The sequence below is a fragment of the Carya illinoinensis genome, chromosome 9, assembly GCF_018687715.1.
Source record: "Carya illinoinensis cultivar Pawnee chromosome 9, C.illinoinensisPawnee_v1, whole genome shotgun sequence".
Classification (NCBI taxonomy): Eukaryota; Viridiplantae; Streptophyta; class Magnoliopsida; order Fagales; family Juglandaceae; genus Carya; species Carya illinoinensis.
Genome location: NC_056760.1, coordinates 8,530,038 through 8,547,765, shown reverse-complemented (window position 1 = coordinate 8,547,765; position 17,728 = coordinate 8,530,038). Strand labels below are relative to the sequence as shown.

Here is a 17,728-nt window from a genome sequence, read left to right as displayed (position 1 = left end):
CTAATATAATATAGTTATACTAAATTACTAATAGTCTAATACTAATACTATTACATAGTTATACTAATCATAAATTCATAATAACTAAATCATTATAAGTCTATAATTACATATATTTAGTATCAATGTATTATTATATTCTTTAATACATTACTATTAACTATAATATACAGTACTAGTATATATTAATATATTAACATATTATAAGAGTTATAGTATAAATTATAATATATCATATATGTATAAATTTATAATAGTATTAGTATAGTTAACTTAATATGTAATATGTTAGTATTAAATCACTATAACTACATAGAGTATTAGTAATATAATATTTAATATAACTACATAGAATATTAGTAATAAGAGTATTACTATTATTTAATATAGTATTACATATTGTCATAGAGTATTAATAAATGTGTGGGGTTTGAAGAGATATAGTAATACTAGTATATTACATATAGTATTACTATTATTACATATAGTTATTAGTTATAATATCTGTACTAATGTGTTATTAGTTATAATAAATAAGTTAATAACTATTACTAATTTACTATATACTAATAGACTAATAGTATTAGTGTATTACTAGTATATATATTAATAAATATATAATAGTATACTATATGTATATATATTAAATATATCACAATATAATTATATAAATATTAAAAAAAATGTCTTTAGATTTAAAGAGAGAGAGTCTAGGGTGGACCGGCTCGGTCCTTAGAGAATTCAATTTAGTTTAGGGTGAAAAAACTCTAAACTGAATAAATCCGATCCGATTTATAAAACTTTTCAAAATCAGACAAGACTAGACCGAACCAGTCCAAACTCTCCCTTAAAATTTAGGTTAGGAGATGACCATGAGGTCATGTAGCGGGGGAAGGCACGATTCCACGTCCTTTTCCATTTGATCTGAAAAATCAAAATCCTAATTAAAGATGTTAAAATGATTATAATCAGCTGTCAGCATCGTGAACTCTACCCACAATTGGTCATTTATTTTTTATTTATTATCACTTTGGTGGTGGCCACCTTGTAGGTAGTACTGATCCTCATTCTTTTCTATTCTTTTTTTCCTTGTCTTTCAATTAGATCAATGATGTATGTTGGCATTGTGTATATATATTATTTTTTAATACTTACTTTTCTTGTCTTTTAATTAGTATTAGATAGAACACCCAACAAAGAGCGCATTAAGTTGTGGGGATGCGTATAGCTAGCTAGCATCATCGATGGAGCTGGTTCAAACATCCGAAAGGCGAAAACAAAAACCTAATGGAAATATACCTACTCCTAAAATATCTAGAAATTAAATTTAATAAATTATCATTTTAGGTATGTATTATATTTAACGGTCCCCCTGATCATAAGTCATGAGTCTCAAAGCGTATGATCTATCCGTGCCTTAAACATCTAGATCAAACTAAATTTAATAATTTACAACTAGGAAGAGATATTTGTTGGTGTGTGTGTGTGTGTGTGTGTACTTTGCTGATCAAAAGAAGAAGATTATTTATTGTCCTCAAACGAACAAATTGAGCATAATTTATATGTTGACTCAGTATCATCTATATATTTCTCGCCAAGCATTATGAGGAAAGACAGATCGAGAAGATCACATCGCTTTTCTCTGATGCATGCGTATCATGGATAGCTATTATATAAGAGAGAGACTGAGAGAGCAGGGCGGTCATTCTCTAGTGAACAAGCTGATCAGGATCCTAAGTTCGATCCTACCCGTAAAATAGTGCAGATTGCCACTCACCAGCCTCCGCGTGGAATATGGTTCTTGACTGTCATTTTGTTAATTTAATCACATGTGCGCACTTACGTACTGCATGCACTTTTTCTCCCACGAGTTCTTTTTAGGAATAATTTAAAGGTTGCGGCGATACAAACTGGCCGGTCTAGATAGAGAGATGATCATCGAAATCATCTATCCGGTACATCTAAAATCACCACACACTCAAAGCCAGATTGAGACATGATATATATAATTCATACATAATAATTGACTAGTGATCAAAAGATGATCACCAGCAAGTTGATGAAATAAAGAAACGTTCGAAGTCTTTATCCTTGACTTTGAGATCCCACCTCCCAGTTAATTCTGTCACATCTTTCTTCTTATCCGACAAAATTACTGTTTTCTTTTGCTTAATCAAATAAAAAGGGAATGTAAGGAAAGGAAAGGAAGTAATTAATTAAATATATGATTAATGTATGATGTGAAACCCGGTGGAGCTCTAGCCGTGTTACATGCATGTTCCAGATCATTCACCTTAGGATTTGATGATCGGACGATATCATCTTGGTTTCCGCTAAACCAGCTAGTACTGTCTTAGTTTTCCATTGGACCTCCGATCAGGAGCAAAGCTAACCACCCTCACAGAAGATTATCGACTCTCCCATTAACTCAAAAAGTAAATAATATGAACAATAATGCGCGATGTGATTAATGAGATGTCGATGAAAGATCTTTCACGGTACAGAAGATTGTCACTTCCTTTTATTTTCTTTTTTCCAATAAAACCTCGTGCTTTTATTCATCCAAGGGGAAGCTTATTACTAAAAGGAAAAATATAATTACACATTATGTATTAATTTGTACATCAATATGATGTGATTGATTAAAAAGTAAATTTTATTAAAAACAGTGTTAATTTAAATTTTAAGTATAAATGAATTAGTATCGGTACACAGATTAGTACGCGAATGTGCTTGTATATAGCAAAACTCTTACTAAAAAAACTCTGACCAGAGAAATAAAATTACAAACCAGACTGCAGAGAAATGACAGGAAAACTACCTTCCACGAAAACCGACATCCTCAAAAGCCCCCTTTTCCTTGCCAAATTGATGTGTTTTGAAGGATAGAAATCCGACTTTTCTTTGCTTATAACCTGGTAGACCATTGGTCATAAAGTCCCAACATGTTCATGAGCATTCTCATTGACCTTTTTTCTCCGTTAGAAAGCACCAAAAGGTCATCTGCATAGAGTAAATGTGAGACCAACAAAGCCCCATTTGGATGAAAAGAAAAACTGCCAATCCCCCCTTCATCAAATTTCTTTCTTACGAGGCGAGATAAGATTTCTTCCATCACAATAAATAAATAAGGAGATAACGGATCCCCTTATTGGAATCCCCTAGATGGTTTGAAGAAACCCTTATAGATTCCATTCATCATGACCAAAAACCAAGGCGATTGCACACACTCCGATGCCAAACTGCAAAACTTATAAGAGAAACCAAAGCCATCAAGCACATTTAAAGGAAGGTCCAATTTACCCGATCGTACACCTTTGACATATCTATTTTTAACATGACATTTTCCCCTTTAGTTTTCCTGTTTAAGGAGTGAACCAGCTCTTGAGTCAAGTAATGTTCTCAAAAATACTTCTTCCCAGGATGAAAGCTCCTTGTTTCGGTGACATCAAAGAAGGTAAAAACTTGGTCATTCGCTTAATCAATAGTTTTGAAAAAATCTTGTAAGCAACAGAGTAAAGACAAATTTGGCGAAATTTATCAAAACTCTTAGGGTCTTTAACTTTTAGAATAAGCACAATGACGGAAGAAGTATAAAATTTTGATAAAGAAGCCCCATTAAAAAAATCCCTAGCAGCCTCCACAACATTGTCTTTGACCAAATCCTACCAAGCATATAAAACTCAAACCCGACAGTCCAGGAGCACTATGTTTCAGTATGAAGAAAACTATCTCTTTAACTTTATCCACAATTGGCTCATGGAAAAGTAGAGCATTATCATCATCGATGACTACTCTCTCCAACAAGAAAGATAAATCTGAATGCTCTACATCAAATGAAGCTGAAAGGAAATCTTGAAAATACCTAGTGGCTCCTTGATGAACTACTTCAAGAGAGTTTAAAACCGTCCCATCTACAAGTTGCATGGAAGAAATTGTAGAAGTCTTACGCCGTTGATTAACAATGGCATGGAAAAATTTCGAATTATGTTCCCCTTCTTGTAGCCATTTCTTATTTGCTTTTTGTGCCAAACGGATCTCCTCCCTTGACTCCCAAACTCCGAGCTCTGCCTTGGTCACTAAATAATCGGCTTCCACTTCCTGTGAGAATTCCGTTTGGGGTTGATGCTCAAGAAACTCCAACCTTTCCTCAAGAGACTTAATATTTTGATCTACACGACCAAAAGTTTGCTTATTCCAAGCTCGCAACGCTAGCTTCGTCTTCTTTAACTTCGCAGCTAACCTCACTAGACCCTTGGATCCCTTTGGTTGCTGCCAAACCTCATTTACACAAGGTAAAAAATTATAATGGGTACACCACACACTATGAAATTTGAATGGGGATAGCCCATAAGAGAACATATATAGGACTGTCTAAGTGTAAGACCATTGGGCAATGATTCGGAGTTTTCCGCACCAACTACTCTAACTTTGTAGATCCAAAAATATTATTGAAAGCCACGTTAGAAACAGCCTGATCAAACCATGCCCAACATCGAGAGCGACCCTCTTGGCCAATGCACCAGGACATGCTTCTACCTTGGAACGCCATCTCTCCACCAATCCACAGTTATCTAAACAAGAATTAAATTCCTCCATTGCCAATAATGGCCCAGGATTTCCCCCAATTCGCAGGTTTTCTATTAACCAGCCACTTGTTGCAGTTCAATTGCAGCGGATGAGTTTATCAAATATTCCTACATATGTAGGTTTTGATAGCTAAGATGTTAGAAAATGCAATGTGAAAAATAAGTGGTTCTAACCTAACACAACAGTTAGAGGGGTGAGTAGGTGTTTTTCAATTCTATTGGACTATTTAAAAATGTTTTCAAACAAACAGTTGATCAATAAAACAATTCACAGAAAAATAATCAACACAACAATTTGGTAATGAAATAGAAATTCATTTGAAATGCATCTTCAATATTGAAAATTACTTTGGGTGTAAGTCACCACCTAAAATCCACTATAGAAATTTAGTCTGTTATAATCAATTTAGAAACACTCATGGCTCAAGTCTCACACTTTTGATTGAAATTGACCTTGATATCTTCGTAAAGATACAAGGAAAGCTCAAACCACAACTAGACTTATAATCTAAAAGGACCTAAAGTTTTAATTGTAAACTCCTAAGATTGTTATACAAAAATAAGAAATTTTTTTTTTTTTAAACAATATGGGATCTTATTCACCACATTTCCATAAAGTTAGGATATTGAAATATTAACTTTAATCGTGCTAGAACTGAAGGGACAAATGATCAGAAGAGGATGTTACAAATTTGAGGGTACCACTGCAATTGTATTACCTCAACTATGTAGAAGGGTGGTGAATGTGATTCCATAATGATTAAGGATAAAATTTCTTACTATTTTTAATGATTCATGGGAACTTCAATTATAACTTTGACTAATTTTTTTAGAATATGCTCGTGAGTTGAGCTTCTTCTCAAAACTTACAGTCCAACATAAGTTAATTGACTCATCAGTAGTCATATATGATAGCCAAAATCTTATAGCATTGATGCATTCGAGGCTTAATGTGACCCATGCTTTATTCCATTTCCAAACATCGAGTTAGCTATCAATACCTACCCTGGACAATATCTAAACCCATCCTCTGCAATTCAACTGCACAAGAGCTAGGGCGCCAAGAGGGACAAAAAACAAACAAACAAAATAACCTGCAGCAAGTGGGGAAACGAAACCTAAAAAGTGGGCGACATATGCATTGAACTCATTGTCTCAATTTGCTTTAGACTTTTAAATTCTACACTGGAAATTCTCCAAATTTTGAATTGGGTAATACGGCCAAAAAACTTTGTTAGAGCAAATGTTCTTTCATTTTCGAAAATCGTGTCACTGTGTCAGTTGGCCTGGTGAGAACGGTACTTCCCATGGCTTCAACGACGATCCTTCATGTGAAGTGCAGAGCAGCTTCCTTCCTGTTGCAGCACGTGACTGCAAGCGATCGACCAGCTTGCCTTCAGGGCTTCCAGCCATACTGTAACGTCCTTGTTGGAGCCAACTTATTCATGATCGAAAGGCTTAAAATTCCTTTGATTTGCCATACCAGCGGCGTCCAGAGTTTTCATTTGAATTCGTTTGTACATAGTTTGGTATTCAAGACACTATTTATAGAATTGGAGATAAAATTGTGTTGCAGTGCACGAAATTTCAATCATTTTTGTATAGAAAACGAAGGCATTAACTTAAGTGGTACCAAATATCAATCAGATTATGACTAGATGCAAGTGGTTTTTGAATTGGCTTTCAATTGGCCTGCTAATAGAAATTAACTTAATTTTAATATTTTAATGTACTTTCTACTGTCGTGGTTTATAAAGTTACGATAATGGGAAATGGAATGATACTTTTTAAGTTGTTTAAGCTTTAGTAGCATATTGATCTATTAATCTGCTCCAGCTCGACTGCCTTTTGAATCTTAAGAGGGTAATCATTCTAACGTTTTCCATATGAAAAGTCTCTTAATTATTACTACATTAATTAACGATCGAGTCTCTTATTCTTTCACTACAGAAAGCCACAGGATCCCCGATTGCCTGCCATTGCAATAGTAACCCTTTCTATCTATCTCTCTTCCTTCTTCCTGAAATAAATGATAATTAAAAAAATAATAATAACCCTTCTTAAAGTAGAACAAAAATTCCATTTTGTTTTTGCAACTAGTCATCATCAAAAACAAGAAGGTCAGTACAAGCGGTGGTTCCTAGTCTTCTTAACTCTCGTCCTAATCCCTCCGATCCAGTCTTTCTTTAATGAAAGATCAACATCCATTATTTTAGAAATATATATCTCCATGACAAGGTAATTTTTGTATTTTATGAACAAGCATGGTACGTGCCTACCGACCACTGGTTGATGTGAGAAACATCACAGCCATTTCCTCTCTGTCTACCTGATGTGGTCATTTCTGTCGTCTTCCTCACAACTGACTTGCAGCACTTCTATTACTTCTTGTTATTTAACATACTAATGCAGTTCATCTCGAGACACTACCAGCTTCCAGCATCCCAAACAAATGAATAACCATAGTCTTCCACGGTTTGTTCTTCCCCTTATCGTTTTCATCATCCTCAATCATTCCCATGCAAAACAAACAGAATCCATCTCCTATGACCTCAAATTTGACCAATTAATAAACAAACTATATCAATGGAGGAATCACCAAACACAGTCCCAAGAAACCCAGCTGAAATTATCAACCCCTGTTGTTCTGGCAGGAGTTCTTTGCTTCATAGCTGCCTCTATATCTAGTGCAGGAGGGGTTGGTGGTGGTGGGATTTTCATACCCATACTGACTATAGTGGCAGGCGTAGACCTCAAGACAGCCTCAAGCTTCTCAGCTTTCATGGTCACAGGTGGGTCAGTTGCCAATGTTATGTGCAACTTGTGCACCACCAGTTCCAAGTTTGGTGGCAAGATTTTGATTGACTTTGATATAGCACTCCTTTCAGAGCCATGTATGCTATTAGGAGTGAGTATAGGTGTGATTTGCAACCTCGTGTTCCCAGAATGGCTTATTACTATGCTTTTTGCTATTTTCCTTGCTTGGTCAACCTCAAAGACCTGCAAAAATGGCGTGTCACATTGGAAAATGGAGTCTGAAGAGCTGAGGAGAAATGAGTGTGAAAAATTAGAAAACGGGTTGGTTAAAGATGGGACTTTTGATGAAAGCGAAGGGATCAAAACTGCAAAAGAACCGCTTTTGGGTGTGGAAGGAGGCTGCAAATTGAGGTTTCCATGGATGAAAATGGGGGTCTTGGTTCTAGTCTGGTTTTCCTTCTTTGGTCTCTATCTTCTTCGCGGCGATCGGCATGGACAGGTACAGGCTTCTCCATTTCTAACCGATCCTGTTCTGTGTTAATCTTGAACTTCAAAATGAACGGATTGTTTCCTCATTGATTTTATAAATGGGATGGTTAGAAATCGACACTCCATTTCGGAACATCTTAACTTGATGGTCCACTAACTTCATAAAATCAAGCTACTTTTTTAATACTTCGTGACTAATGCAAAAAATATAGAGTTAGAACATTGAATATTACATTGCTAATAAGGGATATACAGCTAATTTTCTGCACCATATAAAAATACATAAATATACCAGAGTTGTAATCACAGTCACGTACAGCAATGGAATTGCTGTATGTAATTAACTGGGAAGTCCCAGTGGATTTGTGGTCCCTTGGAATTGACACCCACCATGAGGGAAAGTTGCATCCACGACCACCAGGTTTATTTGTGGATCTTATACATTCCTTGTATTTTGTTTCTTCAACCTTCGTTTTTCTTTTCTCTTAACTATCTCAAGAGCAATTTCAAAAAAAGGAATAACTATCCCAAGATCGAGTGTCTTGATTCCAACACGTGATATGAAAAGGACAGACAGCAAATAATATACTATAAAAGATACCTCAATTTAAATGTCTTGATTGTAGTTAAAATGCTTAGATACAATAATCTTCGTACGAAAATTAGTTTGAATATTCAATTGCTCCAACTTCTAAAATGAATCATTAAGTTCAAGGAGACATGATAAGAATAAAGGGTCAAATGTTGTAAAGTTAGCATTTTTGGACATTCTTTATAATTGGAAACATATCATTTGAGATACAGACTTTTTACCATAAAGTACTTTTATTTTAGTTTGTACTAAGTCAGGAGAGGATCAACTCTGGGATGTGCATAAGACAGCACCTAAAAACCTTCAGTACTTGTTTAACTTGAATACCAATTACACAATGTATGATTCTCAATTTATGTACAGGGTATGATTCAAATAGAACCTTGTGGATCAGCTTACTGGATTATCTCATCATTCCAAATTCCTTTGGCCGTGATTTTCACCTCCTGGATCCTCTGCAAGAAGGAAAGAGTTAAAAATCAGGGTTCAGACCATGAGGTGCTCGAAAATAAAAAGTTTGAATACCAGCTTTCGGGATTTACTTGGATTAAAATGTTTATACTTTGATTACCCTAAACTTTTACTCTAATTCTGAAGGATGAAGAACTGATTAGAGATGGACCATCAAGAAAACTTCTCTTCCCACGAATGGCATTATTAGCAGGGATTTTGGGAGGTGTCTTTGGAATTGGAGGTGGAATGCTCATAAGCCCGCTTCTTCTTCAGGTTGGAATAGCACCCGAGGTAACCTCCGAGTCCAATTATTATCATTTCTGTTAAAGAGTATAATTAAATAATTGAAAGTTACATCTTCTCATCAATTTAAATTTTTGAGATATTGTAACCATGACATTAAAGTACTGCCAGTAATGCTTATTTGCTTTCAAATCTCGGTGCAGATAACAGCGGCGACTTGTTCTTTCATGGTTTTCTTCTCATCTACCATGTCGGCTTTGCAGTATGTAATGTTGGGAATGGAACAAACGCACACTGCCCTCATCTTTGCAGTCATCTGTTTTGCTGCTTCACTTATCGGATTGGGGGTGGTGCAGAGAGCAGTTCTTCAATATGGTAGGGCATCTCTCATCGTGTTCTCAGTCAGCATTGTGATGGCTTTGAGTACCGTTCTGATGACGAGCTTTGGAGCTCTTGATGTTTGGAGGAACTATGTGTCTGGGAAAAACATGGGGTTCAAATTACCCTGTTAAGAACAATGTTATCAACAGGTTCGTTAATGAAGTCCTCCAGTTAGGTACTAGGAACAGTGTTTTCAGATGAAGATCGGTAAGAACCGAGAAAACAACATGCGGTGTGGAAGAGACTACTAAATGGAAAAAATCATGCACTTTTGCCTTTTGGTCCGGTCCTCATTTAGCATTTGTGGTGCCCGTATGGTTTTAAAAAATTCTTTTAACAAAGTTCTTTAAAAGGTACCAAATTAAGTTTTGTTGAAAAATACTCTCGTAAATAATGTAAAAGCTAGCGTAACTAATTTTAAAAGTGTTTTTAGTGCATGTAAAGGATTGTGGTGAGAAATATAGTTTATAACTTTAATTTATATAATAAGTTCTACTATTAAAAAGTTATTTACTATTTAGTAACCATATATTTAAAATACTTTTAAACATGTTACGTTTATTTAAAAACAAATTACAAAAATATTTTTTGAGTAGAAATGATGATTATTTAAATTTTTAAAAATTATGATCATATCTTTGAAAATTTGAAAGTTATAATTATCTTAAAATTGTATGGATATTTTCATCCATTGACAGTCTTTTTAAAATGTGAATTACGTTCTACATTATCCAGAAAAGCATGTTTGAGAAAAAGTATCAATTAATGCTTTTTCAAATGTACTTTTTAGCTTATTTGAGATTAAAAATGCTTTAATATGTAACATCCAAACGACCTAATTTTTTTATTAAAGAGCTTTTAAAAATATTTAAGCACTTTTAAAATTCCTACCGTAACTCCAAACAGACCCTTAGACTTATGTTTATCAAAAAATGAACAACTTTTCAATAGTAGAGCTTTTTATATTAAAAGCTCTCTCTATTACCTGCAGTAAACCCAAACAGACAGTAAGCTACCAAATCTGAAACTAAATCGTAGATAAACTGATCTGTAAACTTCACACCTTAAATCAACAAGCTTCAAAGCCACATTGTGGGTGGTGAGTCGTTTGGTTCAGGATTAGGGCCTCATTACCGTAACAAGATAAACTTTTTTCTAAAATAAAAATAGCTTCTATCCATTTCGGAAATTATATCAAAACGTGTGCTCAAGGTAAAAAATTCTTTCCTCAAGAACATCCAGGTCATTGAGATGGCAGTTCCAAAATCTTGAATAAGATTTATCATTCAACTAATCCAGTGTTATAATTTCAACCCTCATAGATTTGGAGCTAACAAGACGAACAGAGACTTCCTTATGCATAAAGGATTGCATAACAAAAAAATTAAGCCTGCAAATTCATGCAACTGGGGGGCGAAGAACGTGGTCTTGTGAGGTATCAAAAGAAGATGGTGGCATGAAGTGCCACATGGAAACTCCAGGGTACCCAATAAATGGCACTGGGTTGTCGCCAATAAATTGGTCTGGGGCAGAAAATGTAGCTGGGATTGCAGAATAATGAGGCAAACCTCCTGATTGAGTACTCAGAGCTTTTGCTTGCAACTCTATCTTCTCTTTCTCTGTCTTTAACATCTGTTTCTCATCACGAAGCGCATTCTTTTCTTCCTATACCAAACAAAAAAATTAGGCTCCACAAATAATGAAAAAAAATAATAATAACTGAATGTGCAGTTGCCTATTTTCCTTGAGCATACTTGGTAGCACTCACATGTATAGAGTAATTCCAAACAAAAGGTTCATTTTCCGTATACTTTCTAGAGTGAAAAAGAAAAAAAATGGAACATCAAAACCGAAGCGCACCTTCAATTCATTAATCTTCTCCAGCAGATTCTCCTTCGAATCCTTCAACTTCTGGGCTTCACCTTGTAATTGAGACAACATTCGCACAGCATTGCCCAATATAACAGCCTTGTCCATTTTGGGAGGTCTTCCAGGGTCCAGGATTGAACTCAATTCCAGGAACCTTAAGATTATGCAACGTCAACATAACAAGGAGAGAAGGAGGGAGGGGAGGGGAAGGAGAAAATTAGAGAACAAGAGGATGCCTGCCATTCAGTCTATCCCTCCGCATTTTCTCTCTGCATGCTTTTGAATTAGATATACTGCATGATTCATACCTCACCCTGCGAGTGAACAATTGTACAGAAATTATATACATAATTGGGAAAAAAAAAAAAAGAAAAAAACTAGGAAAGCAAACCAAGAATAGGACGCCAGGGGGGTATTGAGATACATAGCAAGTAACTAGCCAACATTTATTGGAAAGCAATCAGTTTTGGGGTAAGAGATCCAATTAGACTAAAATGAAGTCGGAATAGGAAAATTTTCAAACACTAAAAACTGGAACTAGATAGAAATGAATAAAAGAATTCTTGTGCATATAGGCTGCATGGCAGTTTACCGTTTTGGAGAGCCAATTTCCTTGAGACAGTCTGAATTCACAAATGAACCTCCATTCTCCACACTGAGGAAACAAGAACAAAAATTTAAAAACATGAGCATATCCATAGCACGAGTTATCAGATAATCGGAGCTGATCCTGCTCAAGGTACAGGAGCCCAGGCTCTTAATCCAACAATTTGAAGCAGCATGAAATATTCACGAACGTTCCCTTTTATTGACCACCCCACACTGCACAAGAGATTCACAAACTGGGCAAAGCCGCTCAAATAGGTATCTGCTTAATATCATGTCACCTCATCATGACCAGGTATAATTTACTAATGTTCACCAACATAAAATTAACTAAAATTCTCTGAATTTATATGAACTTATAATCTTCCTAATTTAACGACTGCTAAAAGTTTCAAGACAATAATATATCAGTGCTAAAAGCATTCTTTTACTTTTTCTATTCGAACATCGAGTCCTGATGACAAAACGACTAGACACCGTCACACGGCTACATATTATCACTAAAAACATAAATCGGCGTGCATATAGCAAGCACCCAAGCCTAAGGTTATTATTCTGCAACAGATTGACATCTTCAATGGTGAATTTCATAAGCAATAATGTACTCCTTCATGCTTGCATCAAATACTACTCCGCTCGCCAATCAATTACAAAACACGAAACAAAAATAAAAATAACACAGGGAAAGCAGCGCTTCTTTTTTTTTTTTTTTTTTTTTTTTGAGAGATGAAGAACACAAGGGAAAACAACTTGAGAGACCAAAGCACGTCAGGTAACGAGAAAAGAACAAGAATCAGTCAATGAAAGAGAAAATGAAGATGGGATACCTGAGAGAGGTGGAGGCAGGGAAAGAGAGATGAGGCGGCCAAGTAGGAGAAGCAAAAGCGGTGAGGTCGAGAAGAGAGGAGACTGGGATGTCCTCCACGAAAGCGCAATCATCGAATACCACCCAACGGGAATTTCCACTTCCCTGAGAACCCATGTCTCACTAACTACCGGAAATTCAATATTTCCGGCTGGTGTCAAAGTTGCGTTTGTAAGTTTGTAGCCGTCGTGATTGAGAGATGATAAGAAAGGAATAAGAATAATGATGATCGCGACAGTTGCAATAGAACGAGTGAATTTGGTTGGTTAGTTGGGATTTTGGGTTATGGGTGGGGAAAAGGTTGTGGAATATGATGGTGGGAAAAGCGCAGAAACAGGGTTACAGGGGGATTCCGAGAGAGAGAGAGAGGCCGCCAGGCCCGCCAACCTTCACCACACACAATGCCATATGCTTACGGTACAGGCATGCAGCACACCGACCACACTTTGATGCTGTCAGGACGTTCAGCTTGGGCTTCATAAACAACTGCCCTGAAGGCCCAACCGAAGACAGACATCAGCTTCTGTTTTTTTTTTTTTTCTTTTGGAGTTGGAAGTTGGAACTTGCATTGAAGATTCGCTATTGTTCTCTTTTCTTTTTCTTGTTTTGGTCTTACTTCGAATGGATCTGCAGCAAGTAATACCCAACAGATTCATATGAAACCTGTTCTTTCCAGGCTTAACAGCAATCTGATTCTAGATAGATAACAAGCTTGTCTCATGTCCTTGTTTTTAAAAACCAGCCAAGCTTACATGCATAGATACTATGGATTTTTTGTATGACAAATGATACCATGGATTTCCCCATATTAATGTTTAGTGATTGTTTGTATCATTTGCTCAGACATAAGATTTCTCCATATTGGTTTTATTTCTCGTATACAACTGAATTTCCTATTGTTAAGAATACCATTTAATTCAAGCACCATACCTACATCCAGAGCCCAAAACGTGGACAACTTTATGCAAAAGAAAGGTAGCAATTTTATACCATAATTGACACAACAAAAAAATATTTATGATATTTAAATCAAACCCCACACAAGGCACACTAACTTTATCATCTGTTTTGATGCTGGACCACCAGTCACACATTTCACACTTTCAAAAGCACAATATCACACTTAATATTGGACTTATGCTGCATTTACACGAATGGACTGCACAAAACTATCTATCCTTTTCCTTATCTCCTCTGGATTGGCACCGACAAGTTTGTCAACTGGAGCACCGTTTCTCATCACCCAAAATGTGGGCATGGCCTTTATCTCCAATTTAGTTGCAACCTCCTAACCAATTACAATGCAAACATATATTACATTCAATCACCTTCACCAAAGAAAATCACCAAACATCAATATGAAGAAATCTTATGTCTGAGCAAATGATACCAACCAAGCACAAAGTGGCCAGAATATATGCTTATGTAAAACTCGAGCTGGGGTACAAGGAATGAGCATATCATCTCAACATAAAGACATCTAGCAGATCAAATATAGCTTATGTAAAAATTGAGCTGGGGTACAAGCATGAAGTAATGCAAAATGATACATTGAACAACCCATCCTAAAGCAACCAGATTTGCATTGGAAATAAAATTGCATCAGCAAAACACTGCAACACCCTAACCAAAATACTGCCAAAATAGAAGCGCAAGTAGATATACAGCATATGTAGATTTGCCTTAAAATCAGATGATCTGAAAACAAAAGGTAAAATAAGTCTACTAGCCTTAAGCCCTTAGCTCAAAAAAGGGTAGTGGAAATGTAATTTTACATTCTGCACCCAAAAGACTAAAACTGACGCTTTGTACACTCAAAACTATTAAAAAAAAATTAACAATATGTATCTCTGTTAACATCTTACCATCAAGATTACATCATGTCACATATTTTCCATCCATCTTAACAACCAAAAATGAACGGTAGTGATTTTTGTTAGTTTTTATAGTGGGAGGATGTAATCTACTAGTTTTTGAAGTTTGGGATACAAACTGTAAAATGCTAGTTGAAAGGGTGAAATGTATTTTCCGGAAATAATAATTCTAAGAGGTTCTACAGCCCATTTTTCTGCAGAGACCAGCTTTGCCCATTTGCCTTAAAAACGAACATTCAATCAAGATTATCATAAGAAAGATATTTCAGAGAGGATATTTTGATGAGGGATCGCCCTTCATTGAACATATTCTAATTCAGGTCAAGAACTCATGGTATTAAAGAATGGATGTCTTGCTTAGTCGCACATACTGCTTGGATCACATATTTATGTAAGTCAACAAAAGTTTGACACTAAACCATGTCAAACCACTCAACATTAAATATGTAACGCATAATAATGCATACAAAAAATAATGCTATTCCATTAAAAAAATCTTGGTCCAGATCTGAAACTATCACTGTTGCAAAGGATGAGTTTCGGAAACAAAAAATAAAAAAATTCCGAATTCACTTCAGATGAAAGATCTTCTCCGAGCACTTGATTTTTACGTTTTTTGGTCCCATTTACATAAGAATAAATCTATATATTGTGAAAAGATGGTAATTATCCACACGTGTTGTAACATAGCTGGCACATATATGAAAAGACAAGTCAAATCATACCTATGTCAAGAGGAATCGGGAATTTTTCTAATGGTTCAAGCAAGAACCACAAATATCTGAAAAAAATCCAACTTTCAAATTGTGCATAAACCACAAGATCAGAAGAATATGCCAAAGACCTCCATAGATAACATAACATTCTGCCGTCAACACGTGAAGTGCGATGTTGTAGAATGCCAACGTTGATTTTGATGTGCTTTTGGATATACACCAGTCATTATTCTTATATGAAAAACATGCGCCACAAAGAAATCGTTAAATCTTTTAAAAAGATCAGACCAATTACCTTAACCTCATCGACATCCAGTGTGAGAAACAGAACATCAGGGTAGCTTGAAGCCAATTCCTCAAGAAACGGGTTCATGGCCACTGAAGGCATACACCATGCAGCCGTGAAGTGCACAACAATCTATGATACGCCCCCACAAAACAACAAATCCGATAAACGCAATCTTATTCGAAATCATCCAGTAAAAATAATTCCTCAAACAACGGAACTTTATCAAATCTATATTGAAAACAGGAAGGGGGGATTGACGAAGAATTTGAAGAGATTGTTTTCGATACCCACTTGGTTTCAATAAAAAAAACAGAGTTTGTAGAGTGAAACTAGTGGGGTTGAGGAAACTTACAGGGCAGCCTTGATTAGCGGCTTGGCCAACATAGAAGTCCCATGACTCCGAAGAGTCAACCTTCACAATTCTGGACTTGGGATGCTGCTCTTCGCCTTGGCCTTCCATTTCCTTCTTCTGGATTTCTTTTTCTTCCCCTCCCCCTTAGGAACTTTGAACCCTCTAGAAACAGAAGCTAGTGTAAACAAGGAAAGAAGTTTTCGTGTCTAAAGATATCAAAGCTTTGGAGTTGGAGACACTGTTAACCGTCCTAGAATTCCATATCCTCCACCGCTCCAGGCCCAAGGGGTAGTAGGTTAGGAACGATGCCCCTTGAGTTATCTCTCTGTCTCAGCTGTCAGAAATTACTGTTTTAAATAAAGTTTTATTTAATCAATCCAATCATCTTTAAGGTGGATATTGCTTTCAAGATAGACATGAACAGAGTAAACAAGACGGGTTTCCCCAAAAAAGTAAACAAGACAAGGGTCCCCATTTCACTGATATTAAAATGAAGGGATGCATCCTACTTTGGGGATATGCCTTTTCCCTGATTTCAAGTTTTGGGATACCTGAAAAATAAAAATAAAAATTAAAAAAAAAAAAATATATATATATATATATATATATAGCCTAAGAATGAAAGTCACTTGATTTTTTTTATTTTTTTTTGAGGGAAAAAATTACTTGATTCTAGACCTCGCCTGAAACGTATACATAATTTAAATAATTCACCATTACTCCGCATTTTCTTCAACCGGTATTGATTCTCTTGAAGAACCAATGGACACCCCCGATGAGTCCGGATCGATTAATCAAAATTAAATTATTTTATTTTATTTAATTTTTATAATTTTTTAAAATTTTTATACAAAATATAATAAATAATTTAATTTTTTCAAATATCAATATAAAATTAATATTAAAAATAATATTATAATAATATTTTATTCATTATTATTTAAAATATATCATCTTATCTCATCTTAATATTCTTAACTGTTTAACTAAACTGGGCTCATAGCCATAGGAGTGGGCAGCGGGGCCCCGGACCCCACTGCTCCTCCCCGTTTGCCCCACCCCCGCATATGCAGGGCAGGGTATCCGCACGGCAGGGCAGGGGACGGGGGCCCCCTCCCGTATGTAAGCCCCACAGTGGAGGCGGGGGACGCAGGGCCATGACCCCACTCCAGTTCCCCCCCCCCCCCTCCCGGCTCTGTAATATATATATATATAATATATTATATAATAATATATAATAAATACATTTTATAGATAAAACGGCATTATTTTGTATATGACAAAATGGCGCCGTTTTAATACCCCGGTGATTTCATTAAGTGTTTAACCCTAACCCCCCCACCCCCCCATGTGTCCCCCCTTCCCCTCAGCAGCTTCTCGAACACTCTCCAGTCTCCTCTTACTCTCCAGTCTCCTCTCACTCTGTCTCTCTCAGTCGCACTCCCTAAGCCCGTTCTCTCCTCTCTCTCTCGCTCTCGTTCTCTCCTCTCTTGCGCACGACGCCGGACGCACGGTACTCGTAGTTTGCCATTCCACTCTCGCCATTGAAGAGGTAAGACAACACTTCTAATATTTTTTCCGTTGTTTTTTTTTTTTTTTACTTTTGATAGGAGATTGGAGGAAGGATGAGTTGAATCGGAGATGGAGGATGGA

General features: G+C 36.1%; 3 protein-coding genes across 8 annotated transcripts; 1 reads left to right on the top strand and 2 right to left on the bottom strand.

Annotated features, from left to right (window-relative positions):
- The first annotated feature begins 6,929 nt into the window (after positions 1-6,929).
- LOC122274966 (sulfite exporter TauE/SafE family protein 2-like) lies at positions 6,930-9,783 on the top strand. The gene is made up of 4 exons (XM_043083850.1): positions 6,930-7,845; positions 8,791-8,925; positions 9,025-9,171; positions 9,327-9,783. The coding sequence occupies exons 1-4, from the start codon at positions 7,042-7,044 to the stop codon at positions 9,633-9,635; spliced, it is 1,395 nt and encodes a 464-aa protein (XP_042939784.1). The 5' UTR covers positions 6,930-7,041; the 3' UTR covers positions 9,636-9,783.
- Positions 9,784-10,762: 979 nt separating this feature from the next.
- On the bottom strand, positions 10,763-15,852 carry LOC122276255 (transcription factor ILR3-like). Of its 6 annotated transcripts, XM_043085840.1 has the most exons (7): positions 15,730-15,852; positions 13,053-13,471; positions 12,807-12,999; positions 11,966-12,028; positions 11,610-11,687; positions 11,365-11,527; positions 10,763-11,169 (listed from the first exon to the last, which is right to left on the bottom strand). In XM_043085840.1, the coding sequence occupies exons 3-7, from the start codon at positions 12,959-12,961 to the stop codon at positions 10,903-10,905; spliced, it is 726 nt and encodes a 241-aa protein (XP_042941774.1). In that variant the 5' UTR covers positions 12,962-12,999; positions 13,053-13,471; positions 15,730-15,852; the 3' UTR covers positions 10,763-10,902. The 6 variants fall into 6 exon arrangements, with proteins under 6 accessions (XP_042941774.1, XP_042941773.1, XP_042941775.1 ...); XM_043085839.1 differs by having other exon boundaries at positions 12,807-13,471; XM_043085841.1 differs by lacking the exon at positions 11,966-12,028 and having other exon boundaries at positions 12,807-13,471.
- On the bottom strand, positions 13,840-16,504 carry LOC122276256 (thioredoxin-like protein CXXS1). Its single transcript, XM_043085846.1, has 3 exons — positions 16,076-16,504; positions 15,730-15,852; positions 13,840-14,132 (listed from the first exon to the last, which is right to left on the bottom strand). Exons 1-3 carry the CDS (start codon positions 16,181-16,183, stop codon positions 13,980-13,982), a joined length of 384 nt encoding a protein of 127 aa, XP_042941780.1. The 5' UTR covers positions 16,184-16,504; the 3' UTR covers positions 13,840-13,979.
- Between the last annotated feature and the right edge of the window lie 1,224 nt (positions 16,505-17,728).